This window comes from Anomalospiza imberbis, chromosome 5 (genome assembly GCF_031753505.1).
Source record: "Anomalospiza imberbis isolate Cuckoo-Finch-1a 21T00152 chromosome 5, ASM3175350v1, whole genome shotgun sequence".
NCBI classification, from domain to species: domain Eukaryota; kingdom Metazoa; phylum Chordata; class Aves; order Passeriformes; family Viduidae; genus Anomalospiza; species Anomalospiza imberbis.
The window spans coordinates 70,294,513-70,314,006 of record NC_089685.1 but is presented as its reverse complement, the minus strand read 5'-3'; the positions used below and the strand labels follow the sequence as shown (position 1 = coordinate 70,314,006).

Genomic DNA, 19,494 nt, shown 5'->3' with positions numbered 1-19,494 from the left:
TAAATTTAATTTCATTTAGTCTTTTTTGGGTTTTCTTTTCCCAGTTTTTTGAAATAGTTATTTCTTTAAATAGTTTAGATGTTTAGGAGTTAAAATAATTCTGCTAGGACTTTAATTTTCAATCTATTCCCCTTTTAGAAGTGTGTCTAAAAATAAACAGAACTTGAACAAGAAGTTGTCAAACAAAGGAGTGAAGGTCCTACAGCCAACATCCTCACTGTCTTGGTGTTTTGGTTCTGTTTTCTGCTCTTCATCTCCCTTTTTCTGAGGTGCTGAAAGTGGCTCTGGGAACAAGTAGTGCGTTAAGGAAGGCTGAAGTCGTACAAGGAGGTTTGGATGGAGTTGGCATGTCTCTTGTGTTTCAGCCTAAAATTCCATGTCCTCTGTTAGCACCATATAGGGCACTACTTTTATTTGTATTTTCCAGGTTATCTGGAAAAGCTGAAGTGGCTGACCTGGCCTTATTTTTTCCTTCCCTTCCTCAAAGGAAGAAGGAAGGTTCAAGGATAGGGAGTCTAGGGTGAAAAAAGACTGCAAGGAGGAAGGAGAAATGCTTCCTCCTTTCTTTCTGGGACAGAGGATTAAAGAGTAGAGGGAAGGTGGGAGAAAAGCTTCCTCAGGTCCTGTTATTTTTTTTCCCTCAATAAGCTTGAGAGGAGATGGATGAAATGGTTCATCTGAGTCTTTTGTCACCCAAAACATGCAGTGTCACCTCAGCAGTGGGGTCACTAATCCTGGTAGGCAGCCACTGTCCCAGCTGGTCACTAGAACGTTCTGGAATGTCAGCTGTGCAGGGTGTCACCAAACGTGGAATCTAGGAAAAGGCAGAAAGAGAAAAGCTACTGACAGCTTGACTTTCCAGTTTAAACCACAAAATACCCACTCAGAAATAAAGTAGTTGTTCATATCTGCACCAAGAATTTACGTAGCTAGCTCCAGTTACTGCTAATTAGACCAATTCCCTTAATTCCTCCATTACATCTTCCTGCATTTTTCAGTTAGCTCTAGTAAGAAGAAGTATAATAAATTATTATTAAATAGAAACACACTTGATCACATTACAAGCACTGAAAAGTATAGATCAGTGCACTACTACTTTATTCTAATTAAAACCTTACAATTAGTAATCTGGTAGACTAAATAAGATACCCGAAGCTACTTCACTGTGCCAAATCTGTCCACCAATCTTGGAGCTTCTGAAATATTTAAAGCTTTCTCCCCCATCCTTTTGCCATGCAAGACCTACACGAGTAAGACAAATGTGAATTACAAGGAAAATTTGTCAAATGTTAAGGAGGTCAGGGCTTTTTCTGCTTTGTTTGTACTACATCGTACAAAAAAAAAAAGGAGAGATGAAACATCACTTCTTCAGAGAAAGAGATTTACACGAAGTAAGAAGTGGTAAAGCCAAGACTGCTGTATTTTATTTGGGTTTGTTGCTGTGTTGCAGTTCACGCTTCTCTTTGCTTATGGAGACATTAATTCCAATTTTTGTGGCTTTTCCAGCTGGAGAGAATCTCTGAGTATAATCCTTTTAGTGTTACATGGAGGGGCTAAAATCTGTCCTTTTTTGTAACTTTTCTTTTCCTTAAATAAGTGAAAACTAAGGCTTGTCTCTGTTACAAGCAAGCCAGTATTTTAACTTGAGCTATTTATTCAATGTGAATAGTGTCCAGCTTCAGTTTGGGAGTAGCCTTGTGATAATGCTGGAAGACCACAAAATAGGTGTCCTTGTCACCTTTTCCAGCATGGGACTTGCCACTGTGTCCCAGGTAACTCTGATTTCTTGTGCACTGGCTTTAACTTTTAGGTTTGTCACACATACCTGCTCCCTCAAGATCCTAACTCCTCAGTACTTAAGTGTCACTAATTTTTTGGGAACATTGATCCCAAAGGGGAAAAACACTTGTATTTGACTGCTCCACAGGCTCTTTGATTGGCATTGCTTTACCAATTGCCTGCTTTTTGATTTTTGTTCCATAAGGGCATAAGGATCTGTGACTTTTCTGGATGTACCTGGCCTTTGCAAACAGGGTTAGATAAGTGGGATTAAGCATCTGTATTAGTAAAAATGTTGGAAGAACTCCTGTGTATCAAAGTTGGAGCTCCTAGGAGACAAAACATTACTTCAAAATGTCTTTTGAGCAAATAGACATTGCTTGTTTTCAAATCTGGATTTAAACAAACTTTGAACAGTTCAACAGAAATTAATTCTGGCACTGTCTGTTACTGGTCAGAAAAGAAAAATTTGAAATATTGTAGAAAGGTATTAGCTAGAGTTTATGAAGCAGTTGAAACCCTGATAATAAAAATGCCTACAAACTCATGTGTTCCTAGTAAAATATTTAAGCCTCAGAGAAATTTTTCTATTATTAATTTATCAGTTGGCTGTAGTTTGATAGCTTGGCTTTGGGCCATATTGTTGCTCTCCTTATTGAGATCTCTTTTAGTATCATCACTCTCTGGAATGCACCCACTCTCTGGACAAAATTTTATTGTAGAGGGAGAAAACTTCTTGTGTCAGTTCTGGCTTTCTGTTTACGTGTACGGGAGATGATGGAGTAAGTGCTAGGGACTGCTTGGTTAGGGTTTTTTCCCTGCCTTGGACAAACAGAGCATCATAAGCTTCTTAAGGTACCTTTTATTGGCTGATGAACTTACCAGCTGCTCAGACTTTGCAATGGATAGAAAACAACAACAACAACAACAACAAAAAGGTCCTCCATCTACAACAAGAAAAATTGTTTACCATAAGATGAAAAAAATACCACTCCAAATGTAAAAGTTCGGTTTTTCCTAAATAATTTTGGGCAAGAAATACTAGAAGGTATCAAAAACTCATTCTGTTGCATTTCCATCAATGAAAGAAAACCTTGCTATGCAAATTTCATGGAGAGTACATGTAAATACAAAGTGAAAGATCATAAATGCTCCTTCACTCACTTTTTGTAACTATACCTGAAGCAGCTATTGCTAAAGTTTCCAACAAAAATAGGAGGAGAATTGTGCTTTAAGTGACTTCTCAGTTTTCCTTTGGAGAAGAAAACCACCTGTTTTCATCATTTTCCTGTTATTGTTAGGAAAGTCTCCTTTTTAAGACCAAAATCCCATACTTTTTTCTGTGTTGCACACTTTTCTGAAACTCTAAATGTATGCAATACGTAATAAAATACCTGATTTCGACATTTGCATGCTTAACAATAAATACTAATCATTAAAGAAAATGTCTGGCCAGTTCCAAAATACACTCCTGTGTATGGGGGTGGATAAATGCAACAGGCAATGATTCAAAGTTCCAAAGGATATAAATCAGTGTAGTATATAAAGTCACTTTGTGATATGTGGACATAAGTCTATTCACAGGCTGGGAATGCTTATATCTTTTTAATGTACACTGACTTATTAAATCTATAATTTAAAAGGTTTTCCGATAAAGGTTTGAGTGTTTCTGCAGCAAAATCCAATAATCCTTTTCATTTCAATACCACGCAGAGCCAAACTTATTTAAAGCTTTTTTATTTTTAAAAAGGGAGAGAGTTGGTGAATAAATATTACATTGGTGTTGAGCATTTACATTTCTTTTGATATATTTGTTTGATATTATTAAACTTTTCAGATGTTGATATTACTGAATGATGGAATATGTAAAAAGCATGGGTTAAAATGTAATCTACTGCATTATTAGAAAGAATTAAAGTAGAGGCTATATTTTACAGTGTCGTCTTTCAAATCTAGCCATGCTGTAAACTGATGTTTGCTGTATGCTCCTCCTGATTTGAAATAGATGAAAGAGAATGAACCTTTAATCACCATGGTTCACACTATGATTGAGAACTCGGCGCTAAGACCGCAACTGTACCATCAAGTAAGGTCTTGGATAGTGAATGAAATTGCTTTATCATCTGCGAAAATTTTCCTTAGTGACAGTTTTGGTTGTCCCTCAGATTTATTCATAACATTGGTGTTTCTCTTCTTTGCTTTGGAAACCCACAAGTCATCCATGCTTCCCGAAGCGCTGCAGTCTCGTTAGCATGGCTTCCGCTGCGTTTTTTTGTTGTTTACTATTAAATGTACACTTTTGAATAACTTCTCTCTGTCTAGACGATTTAATTAGTTGGTGCTTTATGCAGGTGTCCAGTAAATTCATGAAACTTCCAATGAGCTTCCAACATTTGTCTTAGCATGATTCTCTGCAATTAGTGTTCAAAGGTGCTTCTTTCTTTTGACCACTACAAAAGCATGTGAGCAGTGTTTACCTGGTCATTTCTGGCAATTTTGTTTCATTCTAGGAAGTGGATTTACAAGTTTTTGTTTGCACCTACCAAGCCTTTAGCCACTGAAGAAAGAAAGGATCAAAATTACTTTGATCTGGGGCGTGTAAATCCAAAAGGCAGTGTCTGTTCATAAAGTCACAGCAGACTTTACTGTGCACACTTACAGAGTGTCTAGTGCTGGTTGGCAATGGTAAGATGGAAGAAGAATCAGAAATGTGAATGGAAATATTGTCTGGGAGTTGAGACCTGCAGTAACTTATGAGCATGGCCAATCCCTCTCCCTTGGCACAGCAGTGTCTTAAGGGTGCTGGGGCTGAACTGAGCAGCCCCTGTCATGTCAGGGGGTGTTTTAGAAGTTTCTTGCCTCGACTACAGTGAAGGTGTTGTTCTCACAAGGGAATATCTGGCCAGTTCCCTTGCATTTACATTTATGCCCTTGTGAGCCAAAATTATGCATAAAGGTTGCACAGTTTGAAGAAAAGGAGATGTTCTGCCATGTAAAACAGATCTTTATTGCTGCCATGTTTCTAAAAAATGCTGCAACTTAATCCATTTCATCCCGTTCAATCCAGTTTCGCTTTTTTTAAAGTCAACTCCACATCGTAAGTTTGCTTCCAATCCAGAAACGTTGCCAAAAAAAATCTCAGCTTTCCAAAGGAAGTTGGGTTGTGAGTGACTGATTCCACGACCGTCAGATTTCTGCTCCTACATGCAAAGCAGGACCTTTAACTTGGAACCTGGAGGAGCTATTTGGAGGGGAATGAGAGAAGTAAGGTGCCCTGGAGCCCTAAAGGAAATTTTAGGAGTTTGTTGTAATTTTTTTAACAAGCCTGACTGATAGAATTTTTTTAAAGCAAGTGAGTTTTGTGTGATAGAGTATGTAAGACAAATAAATCAATGGGTGTATAATGAGCAGAGGTGTTTTAAATGTGTCAGGGAAAACTAGCCCAAGCTTCTAATATTAAATAGACATATCTGAGGTACAGCTGTGCCTGGGCTAATCTGCTCCTGCCTTTGGGGATACCATTAAATTCCCAAGTGCTGCCCTGGCAAAGCTCTGCTACCAGCTGCGGTATCTGCCTTCACCTTGCAGGCACATCTGGCACTGAATAAACACCTTTTTTGGCATTCTTGTCAGAGAAGCACTGACTCTGAGTAACCTGTTGCCACAGGAGATGTGGTCTCTTCAGGTCAGAGAGCTTGTGTGACATGCTGAAGGCTTCTGCCTTAGCTGAGGAGTCACAACATCCATTTACATGCATAAAGTTTCCTGTGTGAGATGTTGCATTAACTGACTTTCAGGAGAGGCTAAAAATACACTCAGAATTTCACTGCCTAAATAGTCTTCTAAACTTTTGTAATGCAAAACCAACCCGTTTAAAATTCTGGCAACTTTATTAAAATCTAAACAATATATAATTTCTTATTCAAATGAAATAAATTGGTTTAACAGTCATCTTTCCTACTGCCGTTTTAAAGACATGTAAATAATTGGGAGAAGCCTCTGTGCTAGTGACTGAAACTTGTTTTGTTGTCCGGATGCTAAAATAGTTTGTGATGACTGCAACCATTCTTGTGGATAAAGAAAAGGATCTTTCTCAGCTTCAGTTTATTCAGTTCAGTTTTAGGTCTGAGCTCATTTCGAATTAAGCAAAGGAAAGCAAGAAAAAGTTTGTATTTAATTTGTCTTGCTTGCTTTTTGTAACGATTAATGATTCTTTAGTAAAACAGCAAAAACATCTACTGTTTCAAATGTGTTATTTATAAGGCACTTTTGCTTGTGATTTGTTACATCTTCAGAGTTATTTAAATCACTTGACTTCCATCAGTCTCCTCTGCAGACTGTGCTATAAATTCACAAGTACAGGCCATGGAAATTATTCCATATGTAGAGACAAGAAAAAAAGATTTTTACAGACTAGACTCATTTCTACCTTGGTTTGGGGTTTTTTTGCTTCTTTCTAATACCAGATGAGGAATGTTAATCTTGTTCTCCAGTCTTTTTCTCTAAAGCAGTACAGGCTGACTTTAAAAAGCAAAGTTTTCCTCAGTTCCTCTTATATGTGTGAGTTCCCTTAAGGAGGAAGAATTAAAATCTGAGTGCAACAGGCTAGCATCCAGGTCTTGCCATGGATAATTGTTCTTAATACATTAAAACCACAGAAAAATAGCCCTTAAGTTTTTTGTTCCTGTAAGGATAGGGAGGTTTTGCTTACGGCTTGTTATTATTGTTGTAGGAGCTGCATACATTTCAACTGTTATGCGTGTTAGATTTTGAGATGCTTCAGGTTTTGTTAGGAATACAAGGTGATGGTGTTTGAGCTAAAAATCTTGTCTTTCCAATTTGTATTTGAAGTGGTTTGTGTCACAGAATTCAAAATTAGAGAACCTTAATTGGGCTAAATGCCCATTTGCCCTGCTTCCTGACAGCAAGAAGTATTTTAAAAGGCAAGAAGTAAACAAAAGAGCCTCTGGGATGTCTTGATTTTAAGCTCGTGCTCAACAACGAAATGTCCTAGGTTGTCCTATTTTCATTTCCTAAGTGCAGCATCCTGCCAGAGGTGCATAGCATGCTTTTGGGGTGTGAAAAATCCTCCTAGAAATGTGTTGGATCAAAACAGTTGGTGGAATCTGAAGGCAGCTTACAAAGTAATGAACTAAGTCTGTAACTAAGTTCAACCACTTGTGTCCCAAGGTGTCCAGCACAGGGGATCTCTCCCTTTGGTGCTGGTGTGTGACAGAGCTGGGGACTGTACAGCTGGTGACAAATGATTCCTGAGCTAAGAGGGAGGTTCAGTTCAGGTCATTTTGCTTTTTCACACGCAAGATACACGTCTGGCCAAACTCTGCACGCGCAGCTTGCCTTTGAAGAATGGTGCGTTCCATTCGTAGCTCCCAGGGGGCTGCTCCCCCATGGCTGGGAGGTTTTTGGTGTTAAGAGGAGTGAATTTGGTGTGTTTGAGCAGGCAGATGTCGAGGGAGGCCAGCAGAGCTCCTGTCGCGGGCTCAGTAGATGGCACTCTTGCTCTGGAGTTACTGCCCTGGCTAAGGCTTTGCAGGAGCGATTTGGCAAGAAGGGCGTTTGTGGAACGTGACACGAGGTACATTTTGATACCTCGGTCCCTGGAGCTCTTGCAATGCGTTTTCCAGGGTTATGAGGCTGTTGACCTTGCCTGAGATGCGTAATTGCGTTTTGTCTGCCGCGGCTCCCCCTGCCACTCCAGCAGGACGCGGTAGCATCCCGCGCCTCTCGCCTCCAGCGGATTTGCTCACGGGCTGTGAGGACTGGAGCTGCTGTTTTGGCAGGGATGGATTCGGTTATCCCTGTTATTTGGGGCGTTTTTGTGCTAAGCCTGTGCAAAATGCTGCGGTGGAAATGTTAGAATGAGGTGGCTCTCCCTCCAGCAGTGCGCGTCGTGTGGAGCGGGTGCTGCTGACCGAAGCAAGAAGTCGGTAGCAATTTGAAAAGTGTGATGGGATTTTAATAAGAAGAATTAGCCCGGCTATAGTGTTCTTTGAAAAACTGTTTTCCTTTTCTGAATACTTAAAATGTATTCCTTTCAGGGGGTACGGAGGGGCAGGGATGCTGAATTGGCAAACTGTTCTAAACTCAGCTATAATTAAGGTTGAAATGACAAAAAAATAAAGGTCTTTCTTTTTTAAAAAGTATAAAAAATACTGGCTAGAAAAAGCAATATTTTTTCAGCCAAGCCACATAAAATGCTGAGCAGTGACTTGAAAAGGTGTATTTATCTAATAGGGGATAATATTCCTTCTGTAAAATGTTCCTGTCGTGAAATATAACTAGGTTTCCTCTGTAATTTAAAGACATTTGGCCATGTTTATGAGTTTTATTTAAATATTTCCATTCCTCATTTTTCTCTCATTGCGATAAAATCAACAGAAAACAACACAACTCCACAACAGTGGGAGTTTAAATAGCTGTCTGAATTTGTGTGACTTTCATGAGGTGCAAAAGTGCTGTGGCTTTTTTCATATTCCAGTGTTCATTTTCTTGAAATGTCTATTTCAAAGAAAGTTATTCTGTGTTTTTAATACACTATTCATACTTCTGAATTGTCACCAGGTACATTTGCATGAGGTATGTGGACATAATATAGTGAAATGAAACACTTTAGTGTGTTGAAGATCTATTTTATGTTTGGAATGCTTGTCTCATGAGCCCTTCCCTAGTCCTTTTATTTATAAGTGTCCCTTAACATGGACTTGTGTTTCAGTAGTCTTCCTTGTACTGTTAAGTCACAATAACCTAATTCTGACATGGAAGGAAAGAATCTCTGTTGGGACTCAGTACACACAATGTTTTTCAATTAAATAGAATGTGAAGGTTGATAGTGTTATGTCCTTCCTTACTGTACAGGATATTAAAGTAGTGACTGTGTGTGACAGTTCACTCTAAAATGGAGAGCTGCCTTTTTCCTTGTAAAATATTTAAAAATTGTGTTCCTGGTCAGTAACAGATTGAAAAAGTTAAGAACTTTATGTGAGGAGCTGTGTGAAAGTAGCTTGAGTTACTTTGCATCCTGACTAGCACAAGGAGACAAGTTTGCCTAAGATAAAATAGAAGAGCTTCCATTTGTGGCTGATGCTCTGTTGGAGAGGAGGAAATCCTATGAAAAGTAGGAAATCCATATGAAAATTCCATATGAAAAGTGGTTGGCACTTACTGGACGTATCTCTAACAAGATATTTACATGTATGTTGTAAACTTAGGTCATTCTGCTCTGGTTTTGGCTTCACATCAGATCACCCTGCTTGTGGAACATCCGGCCTTAGTGGGCCCAGAATGGTTAATTCAGAGTAGAATGAGCCCCTCTATTTGGAATTCATATAACAGAACTTAGGCACAATGATGCATCATTATTTAGATGTACTCTGGCAATTTCATCTCCCTCCATAATCCATGTTTGATTGAGTTGTACATCTTTACATTTGCATTAGAAACAGCCTGTTAATTTAATGCAGCTCTACTGACAGTCTGCTTGACATTCCATTTAGTTACCCTCATTAATGTATATTGGCTAAATATGTATTGTTCAGTGTGGCAGGTTTACCTACCTTTCAAGCAAAAGCTGATTTCTGTGTTAAAACTCTTAAGCTGAACAGTAGTTTTCATTTTCACAGTCCAACTAAGTTGTTTTATGGCAATATTATTCTTCCTTATAGTTAACACAAGAAGAATGTAGGGGTACACTATACAAATATAGAACTGAAGAGCTGGACATTGATGTAAGTCATTTGTATTCCTTCTTCCTTGTAAATGTTGGTATTTGTCTCTTTCTTTTGATAATGATTTTCCTCTTGGCTTTCGGGTTTGGAACCCACTTCATACAGGTGATTGCCAGCAGAAATTGCATCATGGTACAGAGGGACATGCCTCTGTAATAAGCTTCTAACTTGCAGGAAATACTACTTCTTTTAGGCTGAAATTTTAACTATTTGATACAATCCCCTGAGAAGCCACGGGACAGACTGTGAATGTGTAAAATCACCTTTGTAATACTAAGCAATATGTAAATTGAAATGGAATAATACCTATTATTAAGTTGTAAAGATTTAGCTGTAGAATCATTAATTATATGTATTGAGCCATGGTACTTCAAGTTATAATAGCACTTCATAGTTTCTTAGGAGGATTTCTTAAGTAATTTGAAAATGCAAGACTGATACCTGCATAATTTTAGAATTCTTATTTTAACATTTTCTGTAGATTAATGTGATGATTTGATCGAGTTAGATTTTGATTACTGAAGATGCAAATAACCAAATGCTAATTGTGGTAATTTTCTGTTCTATACTAGGCTAAGCTTAGCCGTTTATGTGAGCAGGATAAAGTCGTGCAAGCGCTGGAGGAGAAGCTCCAACAGCTACACAAGGAGAAAGTAGGACAATTGTATTTATTACCTAAAGTGGATGTTATTTTACATGCTTATTATCAGAACACTGATAGCTGAAATAAAACGAAAATCAGCCCAATGATGCAGCGCATTAAAAATAATTCTTTTTATTACAATAGTACACGCTTGAGCAAGCTTTGCTATCAGCAAGCCAGGAGATAGAAATGAATGCAGATAACCCAGCAGCCATACAGAATGTAGTCCTGCAGAGAGATGACTTGCAGAATGGACTGCTCAGCACTTGTCGGGAGGTGTCCCGAGCCACTGCAGTAAGTACCTTGTTCTTTCCAGCAGAACTTCATCAAGTGTGAGGTGATTGTGTTCATATTCCTCATTGCATTGGTTTGGCTTGGGTTTTTTTTTTACTGCGTCCCAGCAAAACCTCAGTTGTCTTTTACTTGCTTGTGTTTTCGTCAAAGGTGGATGGAAAGTGATCTTTTCACTGTATTCATTGAGTACAGTGAAAAGATCACTGTACTCAATGATTACAGTGAAAAGATTAGCTCTTTTCAGACCTAAAAAAATCAGTTTCAGATCTAAAAAATACAATTAGGTCTTTCTCTAACTGTATTTTTTTTTTTTGGACCAGGAATGGGTGCATACTGTCCTAATTGGTGTGGCAGTTACCATCTTTGGAATATGAGAAATTGATGACAGAAGTAGTAAATAATGCAAATAAGCTATTTCATGTGATGGTAAAATAGTGTAAAGTACAAACTTTATTTGACTTATTTTAAGCAAAAACAGCTGCAGGACTACCGTAGTCTGTCTCTAATATTGGGCCATTACATTTAAAAGATCTTTCAAATTATGCCCTTCCAAAAGTTTTTTAAAAGAAAAGGGGATAGGAAGGAAAATGCTGTTTACTGTCCTTTTCTACTTCATGATGACAGTGAATCATTTTTGCCTGCTTACAGATATTTCCAAAAAGGTGTCAGATTCCAGGGGGTAGCTGTGGTAAAAAGTGAGATGATGTCAGCCCTGAAATCCTGGCTGTCGTCTGAATGCTGGACTGCCTTGTAGCAGGAATTGTTTGGACACAGCAAAGGGAACCAGGGGAGAGGAAATCCTCCAGACACACTTTCCCTCATTAACTTTTCAGTTTATTCTAAATGAGTAAATTGCTTGATGTGGGCTGCAAAAGTGAGATGGTGGGGCTGACCTCAAAGAAGAAAATGATTTTTTTCCTTTCACCTTTTCCTTGTGGAGTTTGCAGCTGCACACGTGTAGAGCAGTGGTGTGTTGGCAGCCTTGCAGGCAGGGCTGGATGAGTTGCATTTCCCCTGCGTAATGCACTGCCTGTGCACTCACACATGTGCATTCTGGGTGATAAAAGAGACAAATTTGCATCCATTTTTGTGGCTTTTCTGCCTCGCTGGAATGACAGCTTAAGATCAACATTCCTGCTGACTATAAAGGCGTTTTCTGAAGAATTTGCCCTTGCCTATCTTTGTTAGGGAAAAGACAGAATGATGTTAGTTTGAATTTCATTCAGTATCATTAAAAAATAAAAAAGCTGTTTAAACATTGCATTGTCTAAATTATTTACTAAATATTACAAATATTTACTTACTGCTGGTATCTATTTATATGTTACTTCCTGAAGTTTCATGCTACCGGAAAAACAAAAAAAAACTTTTTTTTTTTTTTTTTAAATTGAACCTGCATCCATAATTCTTTACATTTTTTATATACTTAGGAACTGGAAAGAGCTTGGAGAGAATATGATAAATTGGAGTATGATGTAACTGTAACAAGGAACCATATGCAAGAGCAGCTCGATCGGCTTGGAGAAATCCAGGTGTGGCAAAGATCTTAAAATACACTCAATTCCCATGGACTTTCTATGAGTTTTAAAACTGTACAAATGAAAAAAGGGGGACAAATGGTGAACTGACTTAGAAACTTTTAATTTCTTTTTCTATCTTGTAAGTTTTGAAGAAGTCTTCAGATTTTCCTTTTTTTTTTTGGTAACACTGATATTCCTTTGTCTGGGAGTTTTCTTTTTTTGTTGTTTCAGTGAGCAGGTTTGAAATGGAGTGGCTTTCTCAGACCTTAGTTGCTCTGACAGTCGTAACACATCTTCACACAAATCCTTCCATTTAACTGAATATTTTAAAATTAAATCATTTTATCAAAAGAAGTTGTTACAGGAAATGCTGTAGGTGTCGCTTCAGGCCTTACAAACAAAGGGTTCTGCTGTGTATTTTAGTACTGAGGAATTGGTGCTGAATTCCTAGGGAGGGCTCTCTCTGTGACAGACTCACCGAGATAGGGACACGCAGGTGTGCACAGATTATCTGGGATGGGCACATGGGTGTGCTCTGCACTGCAGGTTCTGTGCTCCAGGGGTGGATTTTCTGTGCAGCTACAAAAGAGATTACCAAGAAGCCCAAAATCTGGAAAACTTGCACTGACTGGTGCACAGTGTGCATGTCCATGGATGCAAATAGATTTATATCCCAGCATGCAAACACTGTTCCTGTCCACCTGTGTTGGGGTAGGAAGTGATGGTTCCTTTTCCATGGTTGTATGTGAGTCTGCTGTGCAAAGTCTGCCTGGATTTTCTTTGGAGACCATAGGTGAAAGTCTGTTCTTGAAGTGAAGTTTGAATTAGCAGATTGCTCTCAGATTGACTAAGGCATTATGAAATGGGTCAATCTTTTACTTTTTGTTCCAGACACTATTTAAATGCTTTATGGGAGAGGGTCTATCATTACTGCATTTTATTTTCCTTCACTGTGAAAGGATATGCAGTGTAGTCTAAAGAGAGAGAAGGGGTTTCTGTTTTTTTTTTTTTCCACTTGCAATGTGTTCTAATGTCCTGGCCACACATGCTGTTTATTTGCTGACAGACTGAATCAGCAGGGATACAGCGTGCTCAGATTCAGAAGGAACTGTGGAGAATTCAGGATGTCATGGAGGGTTTACTTAAACATAAACAGCAAAGAAGCTCTTCTGAGGCAGGTAAGGAATAGGAAATGAAATTGGATCATATAAATGTTTTAAATATAAGCTCCATCATTGCTTTTGTATGTTTGAAAAAATGGCACAATGCCTAAGAAAAGAACAAAGCAAATGCTACTTTAAGTTAATGGTTAATAGCAACAGGTTAGAGTTCCTATTTTAAAAGCTGTTAATTGAAGACCTTTTCTCTCTTTTTTTTCCCCACACCTTCCCCCCTTGCCCCCAACAGGCATCATGCTATCAAGGACATTTTCTTCCATTAAATATAAAAATGAGGTATGGTTTTCGCATATTTACTATTTTAGCATTATGCAGGTTTTAATATGGCTATGATAAAAACCAGCGTTGTCGTGAATATTTTAAGGATGTCTGAAGGATGTATTCAGTATGTTTCTGTAACAGCACCATATTATGAACTAGTTTTAAAGACTGCTACCTCCACTAGTAATTCTAACGCTCATTTGTACTGTGTCTCTGTATTCTCACTGGTATGTTTCTCTTTTCCATTTCTTACCTTTTCCTCTCTGTAGGCTCTTAACATAGAAATATAAACCCTGATTTATGGATATGTTTTCTACCCACCACACCTTTCATGGGAAGAAATACATTGCTTTATATGTTTATTCACATATTGAGCCTGGTTCTCAGATGGCCAGAGCACCCACAAGGAGAGCTGAGACTGTGGGAGCTCCCAAATGTTCAAATCCTCTGAAAATCTGGCTAGAAGTTACAGTTTTAAAGGGACATTGTCATGGTTATCTCAAGTGTGTACAGTATACATCTGGCTTACAGAACTTTCTAAAAGTCTTGTTTATGTAAAAATCTTTCAAAATATCATGGATTTAGTTTCTAAAAGTACGATTTAGCGAGTTTGTACGTGTCCGACAGAAAGCGCAGGTGTCAGATTTATTTTTTTTCCTTTTCGTTAAATGTGACATTGTCCCTTTAACTGCAAAATCTATAGCTGCTGTAGCCATGGTAATATATTTTTCTTTTTAAGTTATAAATAACTGTACCAGGTGCGCACGTCTAAATAAGGTGACTATTCTACAATCTTTAGGAAGAGGAAGTAGTCCCACCTCGTCCTCCACTCCCTCGGTCCTATGACTTTACAGAGCATCCTCCCATAATCCCCCCTCTGCCCAGTGATAGCAGCTCCTTGCTCTGTTATAGCAGGGGCCCAGTACATCTGACAGAAGAAAAGAAGATGTACCAAGTTCAAGGATATCAGAGAAATGGATCTTACTGTGTAAGTGGCTTAAACTGCCACGTTGTTCTTGAAGCATCCTCCCTCCTTTGCACAGTCGCTATTTTGGTTTGCTCATCTGGCTACTTTTGTGTTATGGTTTCACTTTTATTTGGTTTTGTTTATAGCTGCATCGTTTGCTCTTCACATTTTCCTGTCAAGTGTTCTATGTGTATATAAAATGTCTTAAGACTTAAATTTCATAAGCTTAGATTCTTCGCCGCACTAGTTCTTTAAAAAATTCTGGGCTCGGCTTTTGAAGCTTATACCAATTTGTTTCCAGAAGATCATTAAAAAAAAAAAAAAAACCCATAGCCCTGCAATTTTTTTTTCTGTAATTTCTGATTGTCTGCAAGTGTTGTTACTCAAATTAACTACCAGAAAACACTTCTGCCATAGCGCTTGAAGGATGGAACACTGTCTTCAAGTGAGAGCAGAGTTATCACAAAATAATTGGTTTGAGTCTTAAGACGTAAATACTTGCAGCAAAGTGCCTGTTTATTTACCTCATCCCTTGATGTTCCTCAGGGTCCTGATTATAGGCTTTATAAGAGTGAACCCGAGTTAACTACAGTAGCAGAAGTGGATGAGTCTAATGGTGAAGAAAAAACAGAACCAGTTTCAGAGTCAGAATCTTCTGCTAAAGGTTTGTCCCCAGGCGCGGTGTTTGCAACCTTTCTCTTTCCACTGTGTTGTAGAAGCTGCCTCATGGTTTGTGCCTTTGCAGCCTGTCCATTTCTCAATTTGATGGAGCAGCTTCCACAATAAAATAATGATTTAATTATATGACGAGAGAAATTTCAATCAATTACACTGCAGAAAAATCAAACATTACGCTCACCAACAGCCCTGAAATCCTTATTGACACCATGTCTAATCACATCACTCACATTCCCCACACACCATTCCCTTGAACAATTACCCATTTTATGTTCTTGTCCTTGAACAATTACTCAGTTTTTGAATCAAGCTCCCAATGTTATGTTGCTGGAACGTCCAAAAAGGCAGCACCACAGAATTTTCAGGCTCTCATAAGGCGGGGAAACAATGTCTTTTTTTTTTTTTTAATCTTGCAATTGTTGAATTGCCTTCTGTCCTCTGATATAATAGGAATAATGATCATGACCTTGGAGTGTACAGACAATAAAGGTCTTTGCAATTGCTAAATGCTTTAGATTCTTCTCTTCATCTAGCTCCCATAAAAGCTACTAATTGCTTGGTAGAGTCTTTTACCAGGAAGTGCTTCTCAATTCTGTTTGTTAAAACACACAGAATAGTTTGTTAAAGGTGACTTCAGGAAAATGCTCAGCTTTAGCACCTCCCAAAAACCATACTAAGAGCTTTGAAGAAAACCAGCGAAACTTAGCTATTTTTTTTTTACCCAAAGGATTGATGTTGCCAGTGCCAGCAGGATCACTGCCTTCTCTTTTGGGGCTTTGACTGAGCATTTACAGAGCAGGCTGATGCAATGGTAACAGAATTTTACCAAGAATTATGATTATACAAAGATACTGTTTTCATCAGAATGGTCACAGAGGTATTTAAAACTAAGGTTAGCGTACAATTTGGGTATAAACTGTGTGAATGTCCCTGTGATATAATTAAGCTTGCACTTACCACACAGTTTGTCAATTCAGATTCTCTGGGGTATTTGCTGAGATACAATGTTAAGGCACATAATTAAATTTCTGTTAACTCGGTGGCAGAAAATGAAATATTTATCCTGAGATTTGCTAATCATCAGTGACCTAAATTGAGAAACTTGTCTTTCTGACAACATGCCTAGGTTTCATTGACCTGTGATGTTTCTGATTTTTCACAGTAATTTATGTCAAGAGGTGAAGTAATGATAAAGACAAAATGAGAAAAATCTACACTGACTCTGTAAAGAAACCCAACACTTTTTAAGCCCTCTAATCTGCTTTCTGTCTCAAAGACAGAAATTATTTTATTCTGTCCATTTGTAGAAAAACAGTCCTCAGGGAGAGCAATAGTGCAAATTGCTCTAAGATAAATAATATTTAGAGGTGTGGAACAGAATAACTGCAGTGGTAGCAAGCAGTGAGAGGCTCTGTATATTCTAAAATTCCCTTCAGTGTGTTGTTTATCATAGCTGTGTTTTATCGTGAGAGCATATGAATTTTCTGACAGACATTTCTTGTTCTGGGCATTCCCTCATACTAACAATCCCCATGCAGTAGGGAAATGTAACCATGTCTGATTGTTTCAGTTCTGTTGCAGTGTGTAAGCCATGAGAGGAAACATTTTTATGCCATTCTGTCTTAAGTTGTTAAGCTGATGAGGAAACAAACTGAAAGGCAGCTCACCTCTGAGTTTTTTCTGCCTTGCTGTTTTAAGAAGGTCGTACTTCACTGATGGAAGTTTCTTACTGAGGGTGGTTCTAAAAATAAATAATTCCAGAGGAAATCTGAAAGGGTTTTTCTAGTGGTTGTGCACATTACAGTGCTGAACACTTCTCACGCCAGCCATTTCCCTCTCTTTTCAAACATCAGCAATTAAAGAGAAATGGGACCATGTCAGATGTGAGAGCAGGGGAATATTTGTGACCCGTGTGCTATGTAAAGGTGACACAAAAACATAATGGAATTCTGCTGTGTTTTATCCTTTTTTATGTCTAAAGGAGACCCAAACTGCTGCTTTATAGCGGAATATCCTCAGCTCCTGTTTTCACTCACCAGCTGACGAGGCTCAGGGCTGATTTCATTCGCACACAGACACGAGCATGGCTGTGCACACACAAATGAGCCCATCCAGGAGCTGGCTGGACTTTCAATATCTGCACCCATCAACTCTCAGCACCACTTTCTGAATCTGCCTTTCGGAGAAGAGCTCCCAAGGCTGACGGTGTTGTCTAGAAAACAAATCGACAGTTTTGGCAGGGCTTTGCACAGCACTCAGTATGTTCCTTTGCTGTTTTGCAGGCTCACATTTCCCTGTGGGAGTTGTACCACCCAGAACCAAATCCCCAACGCCAGAGTCCTCAACAATAGCATCCTATGTCACTTTGAGGAAGAATAAGAAGATGGATCTAAGAACGGTACTTTAAAATGACCTTTGAGTGTTGGACATGTTAATTTTTAAGTTTGGTAGTTGCTCCAAAAGTCGAAGTTATTTTCATTATCTTTACAAAAAAAAAAGAAATAAAAAGAAATAAAAATCACTGTTATAGAAGCATTATATACTAGATTAAATTATACATTTTAAGTTTCGTAGTTACACCAAAAGTTGAAGTTATTTTCATAATTTTTACCCAAAAAAAAAAAAAAGGAATAAAAATCACTGTTATTTAAGCATTATATACTAGGTTAAACTATACATTTTTAAGTTTGGTAGTTACTCCAAAAGTTTACGTTATTTTCATTATCTTTACCCAAAAAATAAATAAATAAATAAAAATCACTGTTATAGAACCATTATATACTAGACTAAGCAACTATATACTTAATTATGCTAGTTGGATTCTTTTGGGGTTTTTTTGCGTGGGTTAAAGTTGGGATTGAAAGCACTCGAGATGGTATTTTATGTTCAGACTCAGATGTTTAGTATTTCTTACCTATATTACAGTCTTAAAAGCTGTCAGTTCTACAACATTTTACTAATTCAGCTACAAAATGGTTCCATATTTATCTCTACAAAATCTTTAAAAGAAAAACTATTTAATATAAGAAATGACACTTAAATTATTTTTACTTTTAACTCAATAACTAATCACTTGTGTCCCACAACACAGACTTTTCTCTCTAATTGCAAAATCCCACTCAAATCCATAAAGAAAAAATTAAAGAAGGTTAAGAAAAGAGACTAGCTACTACTTTAAAACTTCTATCTTAGCTTTATATATGTAACTATATTCTAACACTTTAAGTTTTCCACTATGTGATATTACACACTTCTATTTAAACTACACACTTGTAATCTCAGTTCAGTCATTCAATTTTAGAAACTTTCTCTACAACCTCAAGTCAAATGCAGGGTTTTCTTAAAAGTCTTTACCTAAAACCACAAGAAGTCTAAAATTCTGAACATCCAAAATTCTATCAGAGGCAGCTGTAGAAAGAATAATAAAATTATAAATGCTGTGCATGTTGAACTGCATGGAGACCCTCAAACTGGGCAAGAGCTAACTGGTAAATGACAAATCTGCTGATCTACTGAAGTTCAGGCTTGAGTTGAAAGCACATGAAGCATCTGTCAAACACTTGAATTTGGCAATTGAACAGCCCCTTTAAAACAAACACAGGCTTTTATTTATTTCAATGCTAAAACAATTTGGGAAACAGCAGCCACGAAATAAGGATGTAGTAAGCAGTATGCAGGTAATAAGCCTGAAATTTCAGATTGGACAGTTCTGTGGTCTCTGGGTTAAAGACCCACATTTACATGGAGTTCATGCAAAAGACAGGAAAACTTTTGCCATAGTCACAGCACAGATAGATAGAGGAGAAGTTGTGAGAAGACTGGGAGAGGAGAGAGAAACTCCCAGGATGTTGACTGGAGAAAGAAGACCACTTCTCCTAACTGAAATCAATTCCTGTAAATGTGCTGAATGCAGCTGATTAGCCTGAAGTCATTTTTATCTCTCATAAAAAGTACAAATCTGCCTGAAAACCAGTGAATTTCAAGAGAAGAGTAGGTAAATGGGTGTTATTTTGGGAAAAATGTAATGCTTAGAATTACGTATTTTTAAGTGGTAATAAATTCACTTCGTTTCAGCCCGCACTTGCAGTTAAATGATGCCCAGCTGTAGTTTTTCTTGAAATAAAAAGGAAGAAATTACTATTAGATCAACGGGTATAAATGTCCTGGATCATTAAATTTCAATTATGTTTCTGTCTCAGTCAAGTATCTTGTGTTTGTCAGTTTTATAATGTCTGGTAAATTGTTTCAGCTTGAGAGGGTGGCTTAGAGAGCATCTACCCATTCTCCTGGTGTTTATTGTCGGTGATGGTAATGTTATTGTTCAGAAGAGCAAATTATTCCTTCCTTTTATTTTTGAATTTCGGTGTTCATTTATTGATAATTGGGTTTTGTACTTTTTTTTTCACATGCATAGGAGGTCTTTCATTTG

At 37.8% G+C, this 19,494-nt stretch overlaps 1 protein-coding gene across 24 annotated transcripts in view; it reads left to right on the top strand.

Annotated features, from left to right (window-relative positions):
* PLEKHA5 (pleckstrin homology domain containing A5) overlaps positions 1–19,494 on the top strand; it is a 160,977-nt gene that overhangs the window by 130,143 nt on the left and 11,340 nt on the right. For 7 of the 24 annotated variants that reach the window (XM_068191891.1, XM_068191889.1, XM_068191888.1 and 4 more), the window contains 10 exons: positions 3,785–3,865; positions 9,462–9,524; positions 10,097–10,177; positions 10,312–10,461; positions 11,892–11,993; positions 13,048–13,159; positions 13,389–13,435; positions 14,220–14,408; positions 14,934–15,051; positions 17,348–17,463. In XM_068191891.1, the coding sequence (XP_068047992.1) occupies positions 3,785–3,865; positions 9,462–9,524; positions 10,097–10,177; positions 10,312–10,461; positions 11,892–11,993; positions 13,048–13,159; positions 13,389–13,435; positions 14,220–14,408; positions 14,934–15,051; positions 17,348–17,463 (1,059 nt within the window). Of the gene's footprint in view, positions 1–3,716; positions 3,866–9,461; positions 9,525–10,096; positions 10,178–10,311; positions 10,462–11,891; positions 11,994–13,047; positions 13,160–13,388; positions 13,436–14,219; positions 14,409–14,933; positions 15,052–17,347; positions 17,464–19,494 lie in introns of those variants that run through there. The other 17 variants (XM_068191903.1, XM_068191902.1, XM_068191913.1 and 14 more) reach the window with 6 other exon arrangements.